This window comes from Melanotaenia boesemani, chromosome 2 (genome assembly GCF_017639745.1).
Source record: "Melanotaenia boesemani isolate fMelBoe1 chromosome 2, fMelBoe1.pri, whole genome shotgun sequence".
NCBI classification, from domain to species: Eukaryota; Metazoa; Chordata; class Actinopteri; order Atheriniformes; family Melanotaeniidae; genus Melanotaenia; species Melanotaenia boesemani.
The window spans coordinates 13,547,242-13,571,479 of NC_055683.1; the positions used below are offsets into that span (position 1 = coordinate 13,547,242).

General features: G+C 40.7%; 2 protein-coding genes across 3 annotated transcripts in view; one reads left to right on the forward strand and one right to left on the reverse strand.

Annotated features, from left to right (window-relative positions):
* ntn1b (netrin 1b) overlaps positions 1-11,177 on the reverse strand; it is a 41,964-nt gene extending 30,787 nt beyond the window's left edge. Inside the window, exon 1 of the mRNA XM_041976787.1 lies at positions 9,749-11,177. Coding sequence (XP_041832721.1) covers positions 9,749-10,763 — 1,015 coding nt within the window. The 5' untranslated portion in view covers positions 10,764-11,177. The remainder of the gene's footprint in view (positions 1-9,748) is intronic.
* A 3,175-nt stretch (positions 11,178-14,352) lies between these two features.
* Positions 14,353-23,005, forward strand: LOC121634189 (phosphoinositide 3-kinase regulatory subunit 5-like). Of its 2 annotated transcripts, none has more exons than XM_041976704.1 (18): positions 14,353-14,480; positions 15,992-16,094; positions 17,322-17,422; positions 17,520-17,588; positions 17,668-17,803; positions 18,722-18,791; positions 18,907-19,084; positions 19,172-19,337; positions 19,417-19,485; positions 19,585-20,423; positions 20,685-20,810; positions 21,341-21,472; positions 21,564-21,657; positions 21,769-21,845; positions 21,957-22,050; positions 22,129-22,208; positions 22,298-22,416; positions 22,520-23,005. In XM_041976704.1, exons 2-18 carry the CDS (start codon positions 15,992-15,994, stop codon positions 22,665-22,667), a joined length of 2,601 nt encoding a protein of 866 aa, XP_041832638.1. In that variant the 5' UTR covers positions 14,353-14,480; the 3' UTR covers positions 22,668-23,005. The 2 variants fall into 2 exon arrangements, with proteins under 2 accessions (XP_041832638.1, XP_041832644.1); XM_041976710.1 differs by lacking the exon at positions 14,353-14,480 and having other exon boundaries at positions 14,538-16,094; positions 22,520-22,698; positions 22,790-23,005.
* The last annotated feature ends 1,233 nt before the right edge of the window (positions 23,006-24,238 follow it).

Consider the following 24,238-nt stretch of genomic DNA (forward strand, 5'->3'; position numbering starts at 1 on the left):
GACGACTTAAACCTCCGTCTGTGGATGATTCCCTACTCCCAGTCTGACCGGGAGATCTGCCTCAGTCCCACACACACAAACACTCAGTGAACAGAGGGAAGCTGGAGGATGATAAATCCCCAGGTTTTCCCGCCTTTGAGCAGATGTGGAACCTTGGGATATTTATGGTCATTTTGGGAGCGATATGTGGTAGCCAGTGATTTTTCCTCTCCTGTATCAATCCTGCTGGATATCCCCTCAAATCCAATAAGTGGTTCCTCATTCTCTCCCAGAGAAAAATGGGACACTGGGGTATATGAGGGATGGAGACAGCAAGCAGGAGGATGTAGAAATCCATTATGGAGAAACAGAGCCACTTGGAGACACCCCCGCAGACATTATATGAAGAAATAAATACCAAACTGGATCCAACAACTCCATTTCCTCCCTTAGACAGACTTATTATGTCTAAACTTTGCTTTAAAGTTTTCTGAGGCAATTAGCAGCTGATATTCCTGCGCTTGTTGAAAAATAAAACAGCATGCCACATCCAATTTACATAGTTTTTAAAGCTAAAAGGAGAAAAAATATCTGAACAAAAGAATATTAAAGCCCATCTCAAGACTTTATTAATGTAGAAGGGATCCAGTTGTGAGTTGTTGCCTTTGTGTTGCAGTAAAAAGACCCCGTGTCGACAGCGCTGCAGGAAAGATGGTACCAGCCAAAGGAGCTTAGCTTTGCCTCCACTGCAGAGTTTCTTAATGCTTTTCTGGAAGGAGATGGTGGGGGAGACTCGGATGGAGGGGGTGAGATGGGTAAGTGACACCGAAGAAGCGTGTTGTGTGTGGGCGTACAAGTGGCGTTGTCACTGAGCTGGCTGTGTCGGGTGGCAGCGCAGCAGGGGAGCTGGCCGGGGGTCTGAAGCTGAGCTGTGGAGCGTGTCACTCTGCTGGCCCATTAATCATTTCCAGCCTGCCCTGCCTCTGCGCCTCAAAGGGGCTCGGAGTGCACACACTAGGTGGTCCCAATGCCACACTGGAGGCCCTGGTCATGTCAGCTTCGTGCAGACAGACGGTGGACACAAAAAGTGCAGCATCCACGCAGTCAGGCGTCCCAAACAGCCATGAAAACAAACAACTCTTTACTGTTGCAGCCATTCAGGATCCTCCATCATACTTTCTGTTGATTCAGAATAGTTTAAATAAAGCACACACACGTATTTCCACACACTCCCACAGAGTGTTCAGTCACAATAGTGTAAACTGGTTTATTCTCTAACCTGGTGTTTCTTAAATTATTACCCAGGACTAGTAATTGAATGTAATTTTTAAAATGTTTTTACAACTGAGAAACAACCTCTTTTACTGAGCTGAAAGAATATTTTTTTGCTGCAATGCTTATGTATTTAGTCACTTTTTGCATGAGCATTTTTCAAGTTTTGCATCGCAGCAAATCCACCAAATACTGAGTTTTCCCTCTCTCATGTGGCTTCGCTTTAATAAGTCTTCAAAAGAATCAGCTCACCAAAAATCAAAGCTTAGAGGAAAAAAAAGATCTGACACCCCATTAGATTTATCTGGTGTCTATATAAAACTGTAAAAAGGTAATTAAAACAAGCTCAACTTAAATAGCAGCTATAGCAGTTTCAGTATCCATCCATTCAACATCCATCATATATACGTACTTATTCCAATGCAGGGCGGTATGTAGACTACCCCAACTGCTACTAGATGAGAGGCAGGGCACACCCTGGACACTAATGATGTTACATACTTTTGAGTTTTGCTAGTGAGATGGAAGAAACCAGTGGTTTAACTTTAACATTTTAACATTTTTTCTGAAAAAGTTTGCACAAGTTTTTCAGGCAGGACTCAAACTTGTTATTTAGAAGTTTTAAGCTTCTGTTGAGGTATTTACACTTCAGGAAAGGACACGGTTACTTATTTCAACACTGTGTAGTTGACAAGGGGCACATCAAATTATTTGGGAGGGTGTTCATATGGAAACAAAGGACACATTATGGACTTTTTTATAATGCATACAAACCCAAACCCAGATGCTGCAGAGGCAAACTCTGTGATCTGGTTCTGATGTAAACGTAGCAACAGTCTATCATCAGTCAGTGGATTTTCTACACATAAAGCTGACTAAAACTGCTGGACCAAGCTGCTTATTGAGTGCATCTATATGCACCAAAAAGTCAAACTGGCCATATCAGTGTCTTTGTTCCGGTGTACATGTACAGACAGGGAATTTAGGGAAAATGCTAAAAACATTGTGCAGCTTGTAACTTTTTCTGTATAACCTGTGTATGTATAAGTCCAATCCATTTCACATCACAGAGGTTGATGCTACATGAATAAAACTAGCTCATTGGAGCAAAGCAGGAGTCAAAAAAGCCTTATGTGACTTGCAAGTTGACTTGGAGTCTTAATGAGCTGCTTTTCAGTCACAGGTTCAGCAGAAGCAAAAACATATGTGAACAACATCGACTTTATTTGGCTGCATTAATTCACACCTACGCTTTATTGTTTTTACAAAAATAGATGCAAAATTTTTAAACGTTGGATCATGTCAGTGCAGCACATCTATGCAGGAGTTTTTTTCTTTATCTTCTGAGAGTACACTAGGTACAGTTTTGGTCAGACTTAAATAATTTCTGTTTTTTTCTAGTGTCATGTGTTGTTTAAAACCTGTATCCTTCTCATGCATCTCACAGGGCATCATTTATGAGCATGTGTCATGTGATGACATTAATGCCATGATATCCAAAAGCCAATGTGTAAAAAAAGGATCATTAAATCAAAGCAAATGTATTTTTCTCAAAACACTGGGACACCTCTGTCCAAAACCTAGCTGAAGAAAATCTTTCAGCCTGCTTTAAAAGCCTGAGTGAAACCTTTCTGGCTCCAAATATCATGTCTGTCTTGAATTATGAGCTCAACAAAACAAAATCCTAAACCCATGCAGCCTTTACCCAGAGGACACTGGACTGTAGCAGAGCATGTTTTTTTTCTTCCTATTCCTCCTATTCCTATTTTTTTCTTTTGAGATCCCTCAAACGCATCTCTTTGTTTTATGGTGTGACTGTATTCACAGAAACCTCTTTCCAAAGTCACACAGGCTTATGTTGCAAGAAACTCTGCAGGCGACAGAGCGAGAGCCAGTTTCAGAAGCATTGCTCTCCGTTTGTAATCATGGCAGGGTTAAAGGAGGTTTTGTTGGAATGGCTGCAGGTCCTGCTGTTAGTGTGTTAGCGTGTGAACAGTGTGGAGCGTCCACAACATAGAGGTTTAATCACGGAAATGACCGTTTTAGGCCTACTGTGTAAAGCTATATGACTGTTTGTGTCAGGATATTAGTGCTGGAAGATCTGCTGAAATGCTTTTGGAAAACCCTGCCATGTCTTGATGTTATGTTCAGCTTGTTTTAGCCCATTAAAGGCAAACCATGCATATACTTTCTTTATTCTCACCAATTTTTGAGAGATGCTACATTAATTTCTATATTGGTGTGGTGTTTGGATGATTCCAGACACCCAACATGACATGTGTTTGTATATATTATAAGTGCAAATACAAAAGAAAAAGAATAAATTAACCCTTTGATGTATAGTGTCCACTACAGTGGACACATATTTAAAGTCTGTTTTTAAATGTATGCATGGGTGTGGATCTTACATTAACAACTTCATTGAACATTAGTGAGTCACCAATATTCTGCCACGTGTAAAGAATAACCACTTTTGATATAGTTTATATACATACATTGTAATTACCAAGTTTACCTCAGTGATAAACAGGAGGAAAAAAATGATCCAGGTGTTTTTATAGAAAATTTATATTATATTAATATGACAAGATATTATTTTATAAATATTTTCATTGATCAAATAGAAAAATCAACACAGAGAGTAAAAGTTAAAAGTACAGAAAAGCATAAATGTGCATGTCTGTAGAAGTAAAATATTTTATTTAAAAAATGTGGTACTGTTTTAGTAATAATTCATGCACCAGAGGGTTAAATAAATAGGCAAAAAAAAAAAATACAACAGGCTATAAACAACAGAAATTAAGGAGGATGATAAAAAAAAGGGAAAATTTTGCTTAGAATTTATAAATGTGCATCTAGTGTAGGTGCTTGTTACCATTTTAATTTCTTTAACTATTCTTAAATTTAGTTATTTTCCACATTATGTGTCTTTGAAGTTTCTTTTTTTTTCTTTTTTTTGTTATCAAAGCTCCCACATCTGTGCTTCTGTCTTCTGTTTACATTCTTACTCGGCTACAATGCAAGTCAGGTATTGTGCTTGAATGTATTCAAAGTTGAAAAAAGGTTTAATGAGCAGCAAATGTCAGCTGTTAGAGCCTATATGCACTAAGAAATAGAATTTAGGGGGATTTAGCAAAACTATATATTTAATCATTATAATGGTCTAATGAACAGGGGCAGATTTAGACATTTGGGGGGCCAGGGAAACAGCAGAGGTGGGACCCTCCCCTTCCAGTATTTTTCACCATTTTTCAACATTTATTATCTCATAAATGTGTGTAGCTTTTTTTCTCTATAGTCTTCACTCAGATAGACTCAAAAATTACGTTTTTCAGCAATAAAATGTAAGATTAAAGTCTGCCAGATGGTTCACAGTTGCAATTATTTTTCTCAAAAAAGTCTTTGCAGTTAGTTTTTGGTCAGTTTGATCGATTGTTGTGGGTATTTGTAGTTTCCAGGACAGATTGTTGCAGCTATCCGTGTTAGTGATGTGCTCAGCAAACGTTTGTGCTGTCTGAAGTGGGCTGAAAGAGTTTTCCAGTTACTGAACCCAGCTCCAGCTCAGTGCTCTATTGTTGGCTTTCAAACTGGCATTAAGAAAAACACATAATAATTACCATAGATTAACCTGGATTTCTTGATTTCTTGCCCTATTCTTTATTTGCAAATAATAGTGGCTCTATAGTTATTTTTTATTATTGTTATAGTTATATAGTATTTCGATTCCCTTGTAGTTTATTTGCTTTTTGACAAAGTTACCTAGTAAAAAACATGAAGATAAAATTCCTGCAGTAAGTTGATAGAATGTTTTATAACTTTCTTAACCTTTGTCTAATGCTAAAGTTTGGCTCTCTTTGTCAGTCACTTCCAAGCTTATACTGCATCCTGAACTATCTCATCACACAATAGCCACATTAGTACACACACGGAGGCCACTTGTGTGTGTCTTCCAGATCTTTTTGCAAAAGGAAAATGTTTTGTCGCAAAAACATTTGCATTTGGTCGTGTTAAAATGATTTTACACGACCATGGTGTGTTTTAAATTAGGGTATTTCAAATCCTTGAGTCCTGTTTTTTTAACTATTAATAGTAAAATAAAGTAGATGGATTCAGTGTGTGCCCATCTTTGTCAAGTTAATCTATTTTACTGAAAGAAAATAAAAACTAAAGAAGATGAATTACAACAAATGCTGTCATATTTTCCGAAAAATGTAGGTTTCCACATTGTTTAAGATGGACAAGGTCCTTCTGGCTTTAAAAGAAGTTGTTGTGCAGGTCACACTGGTAAAGTCTCATTTTTCTTTTCTTGTTCACAAGAAAGAAAAAATAAATGTCCTCCCTTACGCCTCTGACACACACATTACTTGTCTGTATTCATATTACTTAAACTTTTAATCTTTGACATGCAGTTTGTAATGATATCTTCAGGTCTTGGTCTTATTATGACTATTTGAGCAGCACATCAGAAGGCTGTCTTGAACCCAAAAGGAAAATGACTGTTATCCATGTAATCACTAGCGGGGATAGAAATAAAACCACAACAGGAGCAAGATGCTCACAGTCACATTTATTTGTTTTCATTTTTCTCAGATGTGCTTTCAATATTTACTACTGGATGTGGGCAGGGGCTCATTTCATTTTCTCCATCTCCACAGCAGAGGTTTCTCAATATGTTGCTTGTGGGTATTTTGCTAACTATCAGCGGGACTGAGTTGAGTTTCCCTTAAACAAAGGCTGTCTCATCATTTGCAAAACACAGCCTGGTTTCATTACTGTATTATGCAGCATGTTACGTTAATGCATTTGAACATGGAACCCATCAAAACAGAAGCCAACAAAGCAAAAACCAGCCCCAAAAATAGTTGTATCCTGTGGCTATTGTTGTTTAAATTCAAGATCAGAAATCCACAAATATGTGTCGGAAAACAAATACAGATTCTATTACAATACCATATAATGTATGATGTCATGCTTTTAAAAAAATAAATAAAATGAGACCCATATGTTGGTCCGGCCTGGCCTAACCTGTGGTGCAGTCATGATAGTCCCCATCCAGACTGATCCATGGGTAAATTCAGCTCAACAGGAAAATATGGTGTCCTTGTTCTGTGAGAGTCTGGTTTCCTCTCATCTCTAAAGGTACTCATGCTTTCACTGATTTGCATCTGGGTGAGGACATGTTCAGAATCTAAAGCAGCTGAAACGAATACACATAAAAAGAATTCAAGATTAAGTAATTGAATTCCAGAACAAATACAAGATGAATTAAACAAAAAAAAATACTTTTTTTTCCGTTAAAGTTGTTTTATAGATACATAATTGTGCAAATTACCATCAAGTGTGAAGAAATGTTAAGCTGTTAATGATACTCTTTAAGCCTGTTGTGTAATGTTAGACAGAAGAAAAGGTTTTAAGCTTCTGAAGCACATCTGAATGACATATTTATCCCTGTTTATCATTAAACTTCATGGTTCTTTAAAGAGTCTAAGTAGATCATGACTTCTATTCAAGGGAGAGCTTCACCGACTGGGAGGAGATCCAACAGCAAAGTGATACAGCAGATATACTGGCTCTCTATCACAAGCATATCCTAATAAATGTCAAAATTCCACTTCCTGCTTGCTGGGTTTGCAACCACACTCACACACACAAACAGGTCATAAACTTATTTCACATGAAACACACCTTAAGCCACATAAAAGTTTGCCAGCTGTAGGAACAAGACATGCTGAGGTGAAAGGAAAGTGTGTTCAGAAAGTAAATCAAAAGTGCGAGAAAGCGAGACTGATTGGGCCTCCAGCTGACTAACGCGGCCGAGCTAAAGCAGAGCATCGCATGGCGGGGTGACAGGGAAAACAAGGCTGGAATTGAACAAGTGCAAAATTACACGTGTGAGTGACTGAGGCTACCATTTTCATCATGCCTCAAAACCCACTTGGCAAGCAGATGTTTTCCCACAGTTTCCTCCACAGCCCCATCAGTCAGGGGGGCAGGGCCCTGAGTGCCAGGGGTCAGTGCTACGCTGAACATGGGGAGAATATGAAGCAGCTGCCTGGGACAGCACGGCCTGACCTGTCACACGTATATGTGTATGTTATAATTCCTTTTTAAAATGTAGGGTTGAGGTCTGCAGTGAGGAACTTGTGGTAGGCCTGTTTCTTCTGCTTCCTGTCTATGAGTATTTCTTCACAACTACTAAGGCCTGTATCTATTATCTTGATCTCAAACAAAAGCTTAGACATGTGATATTACTAGTGAAGTGTCAGAATCAAGATATGCACCGATTCATTTGGAAATTCATAATGTCTGATAAGCAACTGTGCAAAAGTCGATGCTAAAAAGGTGAACCTCATGGATATTTTAACACAAGTATGTCTAGACAGAATCACCAAATGTACATTTTGGCACCATATGTGTCATCTGACCTTTCTTGGGCACCAGACTAGAATCATATTTCACAGATATATCACACATGCAGTGGACTCTCGTGATGAAGAGGTTGTGGCACTGCTTCCTTTTCTACTTTTATGATTATTTTTTAAGTGTTTTGTAACTCAAAACTTACATTGTTTTGTTCCAGATGCTCTTCAGCCTCAAGCCCCTGAAGGCTTTCAATAACCCATCCAAGACTAACTAACTCCCCCTCAACTTCTGACTTTGGTGTGGCCTCAACAGATTTCTGAAGAGGGTGACCTGTGCCGCCCATGCGGTCAAATTTGTGAGTCATGTGCCTCCAGCTGATCGGAATGTGAAGCCTGCTGCTGCCAACATAAATGCCTTTTGACAAAATGATAGCACCCTGCACGCTAAGTCATGGGAAATTGACTGTGTCTTACTTCCTTGATGCCTGCCACCAATAAGTGAAACCAAGTCTCCCATAACCGCATCTTTTTTCTTTCACTCCTGCTTCGGTATTGTAATATTCTACAACAGGGAGGACAAAACCGTGCATTCTGCATCCCCACCGCCGGGCTATATGGACCCAGTGCTCAATGGAAACATACCCTCCTCCCCTTGGGTCTTTTTCTTTTCATGCTATAGGGTGTCAGGCCACCCCCTTCCTATTATTCCCTCTGTGGAAGACATGCTCAGTCTGGCTCTTCTGCAGTTTTATCTAATGACACCACTTGCACAAAAAGTGAGGCGGTGAAGGGGGGCGGGGTCTCTTACTGACATGCAGATGGATGCCGCAAGTGACAAGCTTTTTGTTTTAGTAAAATGCGCTCACATGCGGGCGAAAGTCGGAAGCCAAAAGGGAACAACTTGTTCACTTGTTCCGTTTGATTGAGCAAACCATGGCAGTGCCGGGGCTTGTTGCCTTTCCAGATTCGCTTCGCTGTAGTTCAGAGGCTCGAGTTTTGAAATAAGCTCCGCTGCTCTGTTGAAAAATATGCTTTTCAAAAACGGAAAATACACCCGCTGTACGATATTTAAACTCAGATCTGGCTTCAAGTTACCTTTGCGCTTTGTCCTCCTTTTTTGAAGTGGCAGTTTCATAGTCTTAAGTGCCAAAAATGTCAATAAAACCGCCCTAATCGCCCATCCAATCTGTAATAGCACCTGCTTATGGAAACACAACACGCCCCTGCAGTCTATCTCTGCTGCTGCAACGTTTCCTTCCTATTAAATCTGCTACTACAGTCGGAAACAGGGGGTCAGGACGCAATTACGCGTTTGGACAAGCGCGCTTTTGTTTAGCAAAAAAAGACTTCCTGCCTTTTATTGTTTGAAGAAATTCGTTTGAATGTTGATTTTAAAAACTGAGGACACGCACTCAGTGATTTTAAATGAGAAATATTTAGATTAAACTTGGAAAATTAATCGTTGTCCACGAAAAACATTTCGTTACCATATGCATACACTTAAGTTTATTTGAATCTGACAAATTATGAAAAAAAAACTCAATTCAATGTTTTTCCCCGCAGTTTGTGTGTTATTCAGTCCTGAATTGCAAATAAATCCAATTCTTGTGCTTTCTTTATTCCAGCGCTTGGCCCAACTTATTTTATTTTGGATGCAGAGAGTTTAATGAGAATCTGAAAAGAGTTCTAAACAAATCACTAACAGTATTATCCCGTTCATTAGAATTATTTAATCAGCTGTTTTCACCTGCGACTTTAGCGTGTTTACACTCTGCGTGGCCTTCCGTTCTCCATTCCAAAGCTGGAATCCATCTGAATGCATCAAACTAATCGACTCATTTTAAAAAGTCAGATTATTATCATTAATTCATGCGTAAAGTTCACATTTTATTTAAAAAAATTACACTTTAATATGTTTAAAATATGAGAATTGATTTCTGATTAAATTCTAATGAGAGAAAATCTCCGGAGGCTGTCCAGACTTTTTTTTGCGCGTAATGATAAATAACAGCGAGCACAAATTTCTACATTTGTCAGACCAGTTGTGACATAAACGATTTAGTCGGGAAAGATATTCAGAGCTTTAATATTTCCACAATGAGGTATTAAAATGAAAAATAGAGGGTCTGTCTTACCGACACACTCGTTGGCTTCCCTGGCCGTGGCGCGCTGCCAGGGTCGGTCATAGTGGAAAGGTTTGCACCTGTCGCACTCCGGTCCTGCCGTGTTGTGTTTGCACTCGCACACAAGATTCCCCTCTCTGTCTTTAACACATTTTGAAGCGTGTCCGTTGCACTTGCATCGTCCTCCGACCTGCAGGTCCGACACGGCGTAAAAGTAGGAGTCGCGCGCCAGCTCTGAGTCGTCCTCGTTCTCGTCTCCGAACGTGTGCAGCCGGCTGAAGATCACCTTGATGTCCGTGGCGGTCACCCAGTCCTGCAACACCGGGGAATTATCAAAGTCATGCGCTGACGGTCTGCCGTCCAGGGTGCTGAAGGCGATGAGGCCGCCTGTCAGAGGGTGCATGTCCGTGTGGGAGTCCGTGCAAATAGCTTCTTGCTCGTTCTGCTTGGTGATTGCTGCCTTATTCTGCCGGTTGTACATCTTCTTACACTGTGTGGAATAAAACTGAAACGGCATCCACGATTTGCCGTAGTCCATGGACTTATAGATTGCCATGGATTCTGGTCTGGGGGAGCAGAACTGGAGGCTGACATAAGTGACCTCGAACTTTTTACCCAACGACAGGGTGAGGGTGACGTTCTGCGGGTACTGCACGTAGTTTTCAGACTGCCAACAGGTGAGGTTGTGAGGATTGTTCAGGTCCGTCAAATAGGCAGGTGGATGAGACTTCTTGGGGTCCCCGGCGTCGCACGTGTGGCAGTCCCTGGTGCGCTCTTCTCCCTTCTCTGTCACCACGCAGTACCGGGCGGCCGGGTTGCCGCAGGTGCTGGACACCCGCACGTCTTTTCCAAAAGCGGAGTTGACAAAGTCGGGGATGCACCTCCGAGGGTTCCCGTTCTCATCATAGCACGGATCCGGAGGGGAAGACTGCGCAGCAAACATGCTCAGCCCGTATCCCCCGAAGGCACCTTTGGTCAGCGCAAAAAGTGTGAGCAGGGAGATCCAAATCTTCAAAATCCCTTTCATTGTAATCCGAGCACCGCAGGGACGGAGGCGCTGAAATGGAGTAAAGAGATTCTTATCAGATGGCAGCGCTGAAGTCAAAATTAAGAGGAAATCAAAGCTAATGATGGAGAGACAGACATTAGGAAAACTGGAGGGAGGAGGACGCAGAGGAAGGAGATGCTAGATGTGTAGGAAATAATCTTACGAGACTCCACCCAGACCACTACCTCCAAATATACTGCTCAGCCTGAAAGTGTTGGGACTCCAAAGAATTTGGAGAAACAGCCTATCCCGTTTACGCACTATAAAACAAAGGTGCTATAGTTCAACTTTCCCCCTCTTTTTTGAAAAACAAAATAAAAAACAAGATATGGCAATTGCCCAGATGGCTCTGACTCTCCCTCAGCCTCTGCCCGTCCACTCAGTCACACCTCTGCCCACCTCTGCCTCTTTCTGTCCCATTCCCTCTCTGATGTAACAGAAAAAAGGGGACCACTTGCGTCTGAGGCGCGGAGCTGGAGTCTGCAGTGTCTCTGTGCTGCAGGGAAGAGGGACTAGCAACATCTTGTGGTTGGTTTTATGAACTGCATATCAAAGAGAAGAAATAAAAATGAGAAATAGGCTGCAAGTCTACAGTATATAAATGATATTAGGACAGATAAAAATACAAGAGAATTCAGTTTACCTTCCTGAATGCGTTAGCTTTCTGTTACAATGGATCAGATTTGACCCGTGTCTAAAATCAGTCAAAAAATGTCCTTAAAATGATGATTTATCATTTATCACTGCAATCTTACAAGACAATGCCATATTCCAAAATGTCAGCTCTATAAGCATCTCCACAATAGACCGGATACTGAACAAGCATCAGATGACTATGAAGCTATTTTACAGGGTAACATTTGAGAGGAACTCTGATAGAGTGAAAGCGCTGCAGTACCAGTCAGTTACTGGTTGTCTGTCCTTTTTATAATTAAGCAGTGGTTCCCAAACTTTTTTGGCTTCAGTGTGTTCTTCGTCTGATTTCCAAAAACTACAACAGAAGATTGGGGTTTACAATTATCATTACAATCCTAATTTTAAAAAATATAACACACGATAAGAAAAGGGGTCAAGGAGCTTCAATTTGTGCCTCCCAAGCAGATCTATGGTTTTACTGTAACATTTAAGTCTAGTCATTAATGATTTCCTGCTCCCCTTTCTCTCAAATACCTCCAGTAGTACCTCTGCTTAGGCCTATCCCTAGGTGTACATGTACCCCAGGTTTGGAACCACTGCAGTAGTGGCCAGTAGTATACTGAACTTGTGGAACTTTTCTGATGCTGTGGTGTGTAACTTCCGTATGACTGACTTGACGATTTTTTTTTTTACTCTATTGTAGAGGATAATGGCATTGGAAGGAAATGAGACCCCTCACACCCTCGCGTTTGTGTGTGGCCAAGCACCGAAGACGTGGCTATGATATTACTGGCCACCAGAGTTACATTATGTGTGCTGCTATTTCTGTGAATGGTGTGGCCACTCACATCCCCAGTCTTGGCCCATACAATACACAGAAGCATCACATCTTCTACTTCCACCTTCATTCTGATTTGAGCTCTGAAACTGAGAGAGGTCTCGTAGGGCCTCACCTACCAAACTATGTCATTGTGTGGGACAATGTGACTTCCTACCCCGCCCACCAGGCCCTGCTTCACTACTAATCCAAGGATGGTCATGGTGTTCCTACCACCTTGCTGTCCTTCCCTTAGTCCTCGCTTGGAGGTGGAAAGTGTTTGAGCATCAGGCTGAAAATCAGAGGTCCCTGCTCCATGCTTTGGACGCTGTGTATGAAGATATCACAGGAGATCATTAGGGATGGTTGCGACATGCACGCAGTTTCTTCCCTCGTTGCATTGCAAGGGAGAATATACACTGTGACGTGGACGAGAATCTGTGGCCAAACAGACAGCAGCGTGTGGATGGCCAGGGGTCATAAAGGGATGGACATGGTCAGCAACAATTCTCAAATAGACAGTGGTGGATAAACTATTCCACTAAGGGGCCCAAAGTATGCCAAGAAAATACCACTCCCACCATTACACCACCAGCAGCCTAAACCATTGAGAGACGGCAGGATGGATCCATCCTGAATTAATGTTGTTTCAACAAATTCTGACCCTACCATCTGAATGTTGGAAGTGACATGGAGACTCATCAGACCAGGTAATGTTTTTCTATCTTCTATTGTCCAGATTTGGTGAGTCTGTGTGAATTATAGCCTCAGTTTCCTGTTCTTAGCTTACAGGAGTGGCACTCAGTGTGGTCGTCTGCCCATCTGCTTCAATGATGGATGTGTTGTGTGGTCAGAGATGCTATTCTGCACACCTTGGTTGGAACCAGTGTTTAATTGAGTTCCTGTTGCCTTTCTATCATCTCCAACCAGACTGCCCATTGTCTCACCTCCTGACAACAAGACATTTCATCCAGGCAACTGCTGCACACTGGATATGTTCTCATTTTCAGACCATTCTCTGTAAACCCTAGAGATGGTTGTGGGTGAAAATCTCAGTAGATCAACAGATCACGCAAACTCCAAATAGAAAGGCTCCAGCTAAAGCTCGAACCAGGATCGATAGGGCGATTGTGCAGCCCAGAAATAACATCATAGGCTTTTATACTTGTAAGAAAAAGTGTGAGAACACCAATGACTTGCAGCAGATGCAGGGCTGGGATCCCAAACCCACTGATAAAGCAAAAAGTAAATAAATAAAATGCATTTTCTGATTCAATAGATTTGTCATTTACATGCTTATTTTAGATGGTTTAATGTTCAGTCCTATTTATTACTAGCTAATACATCTAAAGGGTATCGGCTGTTTTAGCATCTGTAAGATTAAACAGAAACTGTTTTCCTCTTTTTTGAATTTTCACCATGTTGCAGCAAATTATGAAAAGGTTTTACAGTATTGAAAAGTACAATGGAAATAAACAGACAAAAAAGAATAAGACACTTTTATTCATCCACATGGCTTCATTTAATATTTTTAAGATCTCAATTGTCATTCACCTGTGAAAAAGAGAGGGAACATGCAACATCTTTTAAACACTTTTTGTCTCAGCTGATTTTCAGAGCTAAAAAAATCTCATTCTAAATGTTCTCATTTAATTTAATTTAAGTTTGGAGGCTCAGGTGTTAGAGTGGGAAGTCCACAAATTATATTCATGATATTTTGCTTCTCTACATACTGAAGTGTCTTTATCTGAGTCTTTAGTTGCTTCTGATGGCAGCTGGCTTCCCAGCATGGCAGCTCTGTCATTACTGATGTGTGTGTGTGAGGATACTAAATTAAAAACAAATCCAAAATAAAGGAAACCAAAATCACCAATATGTAAGAAGCATTTCTGACGATAGAAATACATAGATCTTTATGAAGGATTATCACAGATGTGACAGCGTTGCCAGGTTCAGATCATGATGCAGTGACAGCCAACCAGATCAGACCTACTGGACTTTTGATTGATGAGTTCTGTCTGCTTGAAGACTCCTCCTCCTTCTACAGCATCGCCACAATGCAACTTAAAAAACACTTCAGCATAAAGACTCACAGAGTTCCTGTTTTGCAGCACACGCTGTCTTGACTGTGCAGTCGGAGGGTCTATTTTTGAAAAGCACCAACACAGGAGGATGTGGTTAATCAGCTGTGGTTAACCTTGGACGATCTAGGACACTGATAACTGCGATTACTGACATACTAGGTAAGAATTATGTCTCTGATAAATCCTTCTTAATTTGATTCTCTTCAAGATAATAACAGTGCAACATGTACATTTATTATTCTATATATCCTGTGTGTGTCTCAGGTCTGCAAAGTGGGGTTTAATTTATTGTACGATTGAATGTAACGTCTCTGTAGTAGGACCAAGCCTCTGTCACACAACTTACATCAGCTCTAACTGCAAAGCTTTGCATATTTCCTGTTCCCCTTCTTTAACAACCCGTGAATGTGACTGCAATCAGCACTTCATATTATTAAAAGTGTGTATTAGCATAGCGAATTACAGAGCTGCTGAGAAGAGCTGCAGGTCTTTGCTTCCTTTTAAAGCAAACAATCAGAGCGTTGCAGGCTGGTATTTTTGCACCATAGCTGGTCCTGTTTGCTTGGCAGTGCTGGACAATACAGCCTGACAGCATACAATGGATCAACACCTGCTTCCTCAGTAGACAATTGATGGGTTTGCTTGCTGAAGTGGGATATTTCAGGTACTGCTTAGCCACATAGAGCCACTGAAAATATAACATTAAACCTAAACATCCTTTCTGTCAAAGTATTGTGAGCACATGCATCTATTTTGGTGTATTTATGCAGCTGAAATGTAAAGTTTTAGCAGGAATCCACTGTTCCTCTTCACACTTTTTAATCTCATAAAGATGTGTTTTCTCCTCTTGTACAAAGAAATCAGTCAATTTTTTAAAAGTCCCTATTTGTAATGCATTCCTTGGAGGCCTTTTCCTGTTTTAGTTACAGTTACAGCTTCCTTGTGCACCTCGGCATCCTGGAGGTCAAACATGACCAGCAGTACCAGTGGGGAGTGATTCCTTATCATTGACCTCAGGGTAGCCTAATTTGAGTTTAGCAATGCAGAGAGACCCTGCTTTGAGGAACTCTGCTGGCAATTTTAAGTAGCTGCCTATTACATAATATGGTCGTTGTTTGTTTGTGTGTTTGTCACTAAATGTTCATTTACCCCAACCACAGGTCTTGTGATTGCCACAAAGCAAATTCCAGGAATTCTTGCTTTTATTCTTCAGTATTGGCTTGCAATTTAATGTCATGTTTTTAAAAGAGACCTTAAGGGATTAAATAAGAAGTTTTCCTTCTGCAAAATGCTTATGAGTCATATGAAATCAGATGTCAGTGGTTAATTTTAAGAATGAAAAGTAGAAGTTGTGACGGCTGTTTTCTACCAGCTCATCTCCGGTCCACTCACGCAGTTTGTGAGTCACCAGTGGGAAGTGCTGGGCTGGGCTGTGTTTTCTGCACTGACATCTGTGCCGCGGACACTTGTGGTTGCATCTGTGCATGAGCAAGTCTTTTATCCTGGGCTGTTTTTAATAGTCTGAACAGGAACAACAATGATTTTTTAATTGTTGCTGACATTGGTAACAGGAAGTTTGGGCTTCTGAAGAGCACAACAAAAACCCGTGTGGACTTCCTGTTGCTTTATTTTCTGTCATTCGTCTGTGGATGTTGGGATTTTTCTTTTAGATGATGGAGCAGAGCTCATGCACTGAGGATCGCATCCAGCATGTCCTTGAACGCTGCCTTTGCCACCTGAGTCTCGACACTCCTGACAAACAGCTCTGGAACGGTAAGACACCAACTGTACTTGCTTTTAACGGCAACACTTTAAAAGACAAAACACACATAATAATAATAATATAATAAATCTTTATTTGTATAGCACCTTTAAAAAACAAGGTTTACAAAGTGCTGAACAACACACAGCAAAGTAAGGTAATAAAATCAACAAAGAAAAGACACATGCATGAGTACATTTAGAAAATAAATAAAGTAAATAAAAATGTAAATAAAAAAAAAAGCCAGATGATAAAAGTGTTTTTAAGAAGTGACTTAAAAGATGAAACTGATGGTGACAGTCTTATCTCCTCAGGCAGGTCGTCCAGAGTTGAGGGGCTCAGAGCGAAAAAGCTCGGTCACTTCTGGTCTTGAGTTTCGACCCTGGCACAGCTAAAAGGGACCTGCCTGAGGATCTAAGTCTGCGGGGAGGCTCGTAGGGTGTCAGTAACTCTGTAATGTAGCCGTGTTCCAGACCTAAACAAGCTTTAAAAGTAATCAGTAAAACTTTAAAATCAGTTCTAAAATGTACAGGGAGCCAGTGCAGCGAGGCTAAAACAGGTGTAATATGTTGTCTTCTGCTAAAACCAGTGAGAAGCCGAGCTGCTGCGTTTTGAACAAGTTGGAGGTGAGAGAGGGATTTATTGTCAAGACCGTTGTTGCAGTAGTCGAGTCTGGAGAAAATGAGTGCATTGATAACTTTTTCTAAATCGGGCCGGGAGAGGACAGGTTTGATTTTACTGATGGTGCGGAGGTGAAGGAAACAGGACTGGGTGACTTTTTTGATGTGAAGATGAAAATTAAGACTGGAATCAAATATGACACCTAGTTTTCTGGCAGAGGGGGTGATGTTAGAAGAGAGAGGACCGAGACTGTCTTCAAACATGGGAAAAGGGTGCAGGCGGCACATTAATGATAATGGTAATGGTACTAAATCATCATTTAAAAGCTACTGAATGATTTAAGGGAAACAAAGAAATGAACCTCAAACATCCAGCCAACTAACTGAGGACATATTGTTCAACTTCTAAAAAAAGGAATTGAAAGTGGTGACACAGGAGTAGCTTGCAACATCAGGTCTGACATCTACCAAGAGCTTCATTCAGAAATTCAGCCAGAGAAGCAGGTGTTTTCATCACCTCTCTGTTATAACAACATGTTTATGACTGATGACAGAATGAAACCTAAAAGGAGAAATACAGCTCAGTTCAGGTTTTTGTGTTTTTGTCTTTCCCATCAGCTGGCCTGTGCATAAGCCGCTGGTGTTTGGAGGAACTTGTGAAGAGAGATCCTCATAACTTCCTCATCCTTCTACAGAAAATACTGAGGAAAACAAAGGAGGTGAAGAGTTTTTTCAAAAGCAGCATCACTGTCTGAAATATTTATTATAAAGTGAAGTGTGGCAACCTGTTTCAGTTCACGTTTTTTCTTCTTCCAGGTGCAGGAGCAGTGTCAGTATGAGCTGGTGGTTCCTCTCACACTCTTGTTCTCCTCAGCTCTTCTTAGAGTGAGTTGGTATAATTTACAATCAGATCAAACACAGTTAAATGTATTTCTTTTATTTAAACCTATTCTTTCCTTTGCAGATTCCATTAGCTCCAGACTACGGTGTGCTGCAGGAGGCCTGTCTGTTGTTCCAAAGGTTTCTGGCCTGGCCTGAACCCTGCAGTTCTGCCTGCAAACGCCTGCTAAAGATCATCCAGCAGGAGCTCCGAGCACCAGGTTGCACCAAAGCTGTTCAACTGCAATGAAATGGGCCAAATCTTAAAATTAAAACATCAAATTTCTTTCCATATTCAGTGCTAATATCTTTATATATCACCTGGAAAAGGAGAAGCAGATCCAGTCTAATGAAACATGCTAACAAAAATTAAAAAACAGCATATGAGCGAAACAGAGTTTATTCTTGAACCCCAGCTTTCTTGTATTTTTTATGTAGTCTTCAGGAAACCGTCTCCTGGCCTCTTGAAGGACTTTCCAAAGCCAGATGATCCCAAACTGTTTTGAAAATGTTGAGCTCCAACTCTGGGGAGGTTTTTTTTTTCTCTGTCTCTTTCTTGACACCCTTCCACAGAGAATAGTTATGATGAGACTGCAATGAACAGTAGATGGATCAGCTGAAGAACTTTGTTTTATTAAATTCTCCCTTACTTTAGATATAATTTTCAGATAGTGTTCATCTGCTTTAGATTGGTTTTTAGACCCTGCTCTTTGCTAAGTTGTTACCTGTTGGCAAAACACTGCTTCATCCCTGGAGTTAGAGGCTATTTTTATGCTCGAATTACTCATAGGTAAGTGTTAAGAGACTTCAAAAAAAAAAAAAAAAAAAAAGCAGTCAGTGTTGAAACTTTGGAAGACCTTTACAAAGTCTGGTGAACAATTGCACAAAAACACTGTCTTGCTGCATGGGGTCAAGGCTTTTGCACAGTGTTGTATATTGCAGTAAAGATATAGTTGCAAGATTTTGTACAAACTGGTAACTACAGTTAAAATGATAAATATTTACCACTGAAGCAATCTGAACAGTTATTTAGCAGAAGTAATTCTGGCCATAAGGGGGCAGTGTTTCCTTGCTGATGCTCAATATCTGTGACTGCCTGTTTTTAAATTTATTATATTTATTTATCTTTCTATTTGCAGGCATTTCATTTCAGCGTCTTGTGAGGACAGAGCAAGCGGTCTCCCATGACATCCACTGCTCTAAAACCATGTAAGTTCATTCATGTTGAAAGGATTATATAATGACAGCTTCAAAAGCATACTTAAAAAATAAACAAAACTATTATTTCAGTTCAACTTAATGTCTGTATATGTGTCTGTAATAGAATGGTACTGATGTTGAACCCTGATGATGAAGTCCCTCCAGAAGTCCAGTCAGCTTCTATGCAGCTGAGTACCACCCATCACTCCAGCAGAGACATCACAACCACTCTGATCCTGCACAGCTTTCAGGCTGCTCTGGGCCCCAAACATGACCTGAAGGCACTCCAAACCTCCCTACAGGTGATATTCCAACACTCTGCCTCCCTTTCTTCCACTTTGTTCTTCTCTGTTCTCTTTCTCAATATAATCCTTCTCATGTTCCTCCAGAGGCAGCAGCCTGAGCAGCTGCAGCATCTCCTGGAGGTGATAACTGACAGCATGGAGACAGCAGCCACAGCAGTAGATCACAGGACGGCTAGAGAGGCTCTTATTCACAAAATGGAGATGCTCAGAGAAAGCCTCACCACTCCTGCTGATGTCTGCCCAGATACTGGTAAGACGAAGAATATTGGGGACAAACTGTCCATTGAGATGAGAATGTTGAGAATCTCAGAATCCCTTTTTCTCATCAGGAACAGTTGAGATGTTCAAGTTGCCTATTCCCAAATGCCACACGTGCTCATGGGACAATGATAACTTTGGTAATTAGTTCTGTTTGAGCAAATGTTCAAAGAAAAGATCTGAAATGTAAATCCAGTCCTGTTTGATGCAACTTTTGTCCCATTTCTCTCACTCATCAGATGTTCTGAAAGACATTCTTGCAGTTGATTCTGACCTGGATTCTCTGTCAGAGTGTTTCCTCAAATCGGGAATAGATGAGGAGGATTGCATTGACATCAGTGTGGATGAGGAAGATGAGCTGGACTCAAACAAAGTGGATCACGAGTCTCAAAACCACCGTATCTCCACTGTATCTTCTTCCTCGAGGGACTCTGCATTTTCCAACTACTCTCTTTCCTCCAGCTGGTCGGTGCCCTCCAGCTCATCGGGTGTGGAAAGTGACCTCAGTGAGGACACTGCACATGAGGACATGGAGGAGTTGCAAGAAACCCAACCAAAGGCTAGAAGGAAACCCAAGAAGAAGTCCAAGTCGCTCTTGGGTATTGAGCGTTTCTCCATGCTTTTCAAGACTCCCCGTAGTCCTAGCACCTGCCGCAGAGCCCAGAGCATGGGTTACCATGGTGACATCAGCAAAGACTTACAGCTCAAACACTCCAGGTCCGTGTCAAGGCAGGTCCATCCTCTGAATGAGTCCACTATTCCCACAGACCCCTTCACCCCCCAGAAGCACATGTGCGTCCGTAGGAGGCCGATCCTGAGCTGCGATGAGGGAAACGTGGCGGAAGTGCCGACCCTGGTGAAAGTGGTGGTCTTTGGAGGTGACAGAGAGGCTGGTCGGCTGGCCAGAGCGTACAGTGACCTGCAGCAGAAGGAGAGTCAGTGTCCACAACTCACCAGAATGTGCAAACTCCAATTTTACTTTGTTCCCATCAAAAAGAGAACAGGAAGTCCATCAGGAGGGGGCAACACACCAACAGAAGGGCAGGCAGGAAGTTTAACCAAAGCTGTTGCTTCTATGGTGAGAGTTACTACCCTGACACCTATCTCATTTAATTTTTTCATTCATATGTATATCTTTTTTGTACAGGATCAGTTATGTGCTTCTGAGTAGAAGAAAATGACAAAGATATTGTTTAGTTTTATTCTCTGTTGTCTGTATATAAAATATAATTGCAACAGCTTGTAGTTTGAACTGTACTGCTGTGCTATTTTCTCCTTAGCAGCATTTTTTTATACTTAAAACCAAGTATTTTACCTTATACGTTTTTTATTCTGACAGGAGTCAAACGGTGCTTTAGTGGAGGACAGCACAACAGATATAGCCCAGATGTTGGGCTTGATGGATCCCTGGTATGAACGCAATGTCCTCAGTCTGCTCAGCTTGTCCTCTGATGTCCTCTGTCAGGTACATTTTATACCGATGCTATCCTTTCAACATAAATCAGCTGAAGATGCATTGACTATTCTTCCAACTTAAACCTTTATGTAGGTCATTGGTACAACCCGTAATGGTGTAGAATTCCTCCCTTCAAGGAAAAGGAGAAAAGTACAAATCATTTGAGATTTTTTTATGTACAACCTAATCCCCTCTTTCTCCCTAGTGTGACAATAGACAAAAAAGAAAAAAACAGTGATATTCGATTCTATGTGTCTTACAAGTCTTTATAAATGGGACAACTGAATGGCCAGAGTTCTCTTTTAAGGGTATCTAGTTTTGTGTTTGCGAAATGTCAACTCTAGGTGAAGGCTTAGGTTAAGACTCGTGCCAATCCTTCACCATTATGCTCCTCCAGGTTTTAACTCATTATACCAAGAGTCCACTTAGTAAAGATTATTTTTCTTGTCCTGAGCACCTACGATTGGTGACTTTTGCGTAACCATGTGCACAAAAATCCCTTGTCAAAGTCTGACTTATCTGAAAATCACATGACTCAGGCCGCATCGAAGGACGAGGACGTCTCAGCAACCTCAGGCAGCACAGAGCAGCTTCCCCTGCTGGCCGAGTTGGTGCTTTATTACTGCAGAAACGCAGACCAGCCAGTTCTGGTGCAGCTCTACCAGGCTGAGGTCAGACACAAACACACACAGGGCACAACGAGCATCAGTCAGCACTCATCTGCTTGCAGAATGAAATACAATTGTTGCTTCCTTCACATAGCTGACCCTGTCTGGGGGAAAGAGGAGAAAGGAGGTGTTTATTCACTCCTTGGAGCTCGGACACACAGCTGGGACCAGGGCTGTTAAAGCCATGGGTTAGTAACAGTCTGCAAAACATACCTAGACAACAGCATCACCTTTATAGACTCTTTATAGACTCACACACACATAAACACAGATTCATTTGTGCTTTGCTCTTTCTATAGGGGCTGCCAGCAAACGGTTTGGAATTGATGGAGACCGAGAAGCTGTGCCTTTAACACTGAGTGTTGCATACAACAAGGTGTTCATCCTCCACACAGATTTCTTGCATTATAAATAGCAGTGCATACTGTGTGTTTATTTTCACAGCAGGATCTATTTTTATGCCCATCCTGTTTACTTGTGATCACAGGTGGCTGTGAGTGGGCGGGGTCAGTGGGTTCAGACGGAGATGGTCTGCACATCGATTAACCTTTACAAAACATGCAGGAAGCCCGAGCAGCTCGGTGAGTGGCAACAAAAGACATTTTTTACATTTTGATATGAGTCATGTGACTTCATTTGCATTCTGTTGGCCTGTCCAGATTCAAAAGAGAGTCTGCAGCTGACAATGACAGAAGTGCTGAAGAGACAGTCCTCCAAGTCCAAAAAGGGCTACAACCAGGTAGGAGATGTTTATATATTTATATATACTGAAAATAAATAATTACCTTTTGAAACACCCCCTGGTTGCATGTCTTCACCCTCTGGCAGCAAATCTCCATATCAGAGGTGAAGGTGGATAAAGTGCAGGTGATCGGTGGAGAAGATGGAACAACTTTTGCAGTTTGTCTGGATCAGGATGAAAAGAAGTTCATCCAAAGTGTCACCAGGTATTTTAATGCTTTAATTAAACCACAGAACTAGTTCAAGATGTTGCCTCTTAAATAGTAAAAGATATCATCTAAATTCTATTCATGCCTGTCTTGTCTTCAGGTGTGAAGTGTCTCTATGCTCCAAACCAGGAAGCAGTTTAGACTGGAAGACTTACAAGCCATTACCAGGCCAAATCCAGCCTCTGCACCCCACCTACTGCTCTCTGCTCTGCCTCCCTATTACCTCTTTCTCTGCTTCATATCCATGACAGACTGACTGAAGCTGCAGGATGTGGATGAGTAAGATACATATAATTATGATGTTGACGTTAATTTATTTTAGGTTTGTAAATGATGGTGTGTTTCACAATGACATGTGTGTTTGTTTTAGATGCAGGATTTTCTTTGGAGGTCTCCTTTTTGTTGGATTCACATCGATAGTAGAAAACTGACTACTTGAGTTTTATATTGTACATTTTAGATCCATGACATAGTAGAAATATATGTGTAAACTATTTATTTTTGATGATTTGATAAAAAGAATGTGATAGTTTTGAACTTACTGTGTTTCATGTGTTATTTGTCCCACAACCAAAATAAAGCCAAGAGACTATTTTTAGTCTGTGCTTATTTGCAGTTTCATGTCCTTCTATCAAACGTTTAATATGCCTGCTGCTAGTATCTCTTTTTTCCATGCACATATAGAGGTAGTGAGGATTTTCATGTCATATGTAGATAAGATTTAACAAGAGTGCAGACATTTCAACTTCTCACAGGAGGGAGGTGGAAACCGGATCATATCCCATCCCAGACTGGGATTTTTAATGCTTCAACAGTGGGAGCAGGAATATCTTATCAAAGGATTAAAAACCTGTTAATTACAACTGTAAAACATTAGAGTTTATTGAGTGTAACAGAGAGATAATGCTCACCTCTAAAGTCTGCTTCGGCACAGTTTTTTCCCTCATTCTTAAACTTCTTGTTTAAGAAAAACAAAGGGATTTTGAAGTTCCCGTCCTATTAACATACTAATAACATTAGAAATTTAGGAAAGTAGATGGGGTGAGGGATTTGTTCAGATGTACAGATCTCAAACTGTTTGTTATCTAATCCTGAGTTTAGCGTTTAGATATAGTTTTTTATATTTTTAAATAATTATTAAAGAACACACTGCACACCACGCTGAGGTAAGTTTTTGGCAAAAAAGCTCTTTGTTAATCACCTTGTTGCCACAGGAATACTATTTTATGTCAAACTGAGTAATATTTGGCTTTTTTAAGCAGATCCAACTAAAGAAATCGAAGGAAACTGTGTTTTTCCAACAAATTGAAAGCATGAAAATTCTATTTAAAATTGTTTGTTTTTTTTCTTGCTGTTGTTTTGTTTTCTTTTTTCTTTTTTTCTTTTTTTTTTGGTCTGTTATGTGTCAAAACAGCACATGAGTAAGAATCCATTTTTATGCTTGAATGATTCTTGTGCTTGACAAACACTTTCCTCTAAAAGTGGACTGAAAACATGTCAAAAAGCAGCTGGAATTCAGTGAAAAGATTAAAAAGCAGCGGAGAGCCCATGAACTATTAACGAAGACCACTTTCTAAAGATTTAAAGTCTGAAAACAGGTTAATTTGCTTGGAGGTAGAATATCAAGAAAGGAGATATGTTGAGTTTTGCATTGTTTTGTAAAACAACACACATGCCTAACCCACAAACAGGGATAATTTTGAACAGGATTTTGACTTTTGTATCCTTATTGTAGAATCTTTAGTTTATTACACAGCCTATGAGAAGTGCTTCTGTTAGTGGTTGATGTGTCGGTCAGTTCAGTACAAAATAGTGTACT

Bases quoted from the DNA above. Each gene is read 5' to 3' on its own strand.
- LOC121634189 (XM_041976704.1), top strand. From the start codon at position 15,992: ATGATGGAGCAGAGCTCATGCACTGAGGATCGCATCCAGCATGTCCTT. The intron at 18,792-18,906 runs GTAAGTTCATTC...TGTCTGTAATAG, and splicing joins ATCCACTGCTCTAAAACCAT to AATGGTACTGATGTTGAACC. The intron at 22,051-22,128 runs GTGAGTGGCAAC...TGGCCTGTCCAG, and splicing joins CAGGAAGCCCGAGCAGCTCG to ATTCAAAAGAGAGTCTGCAG.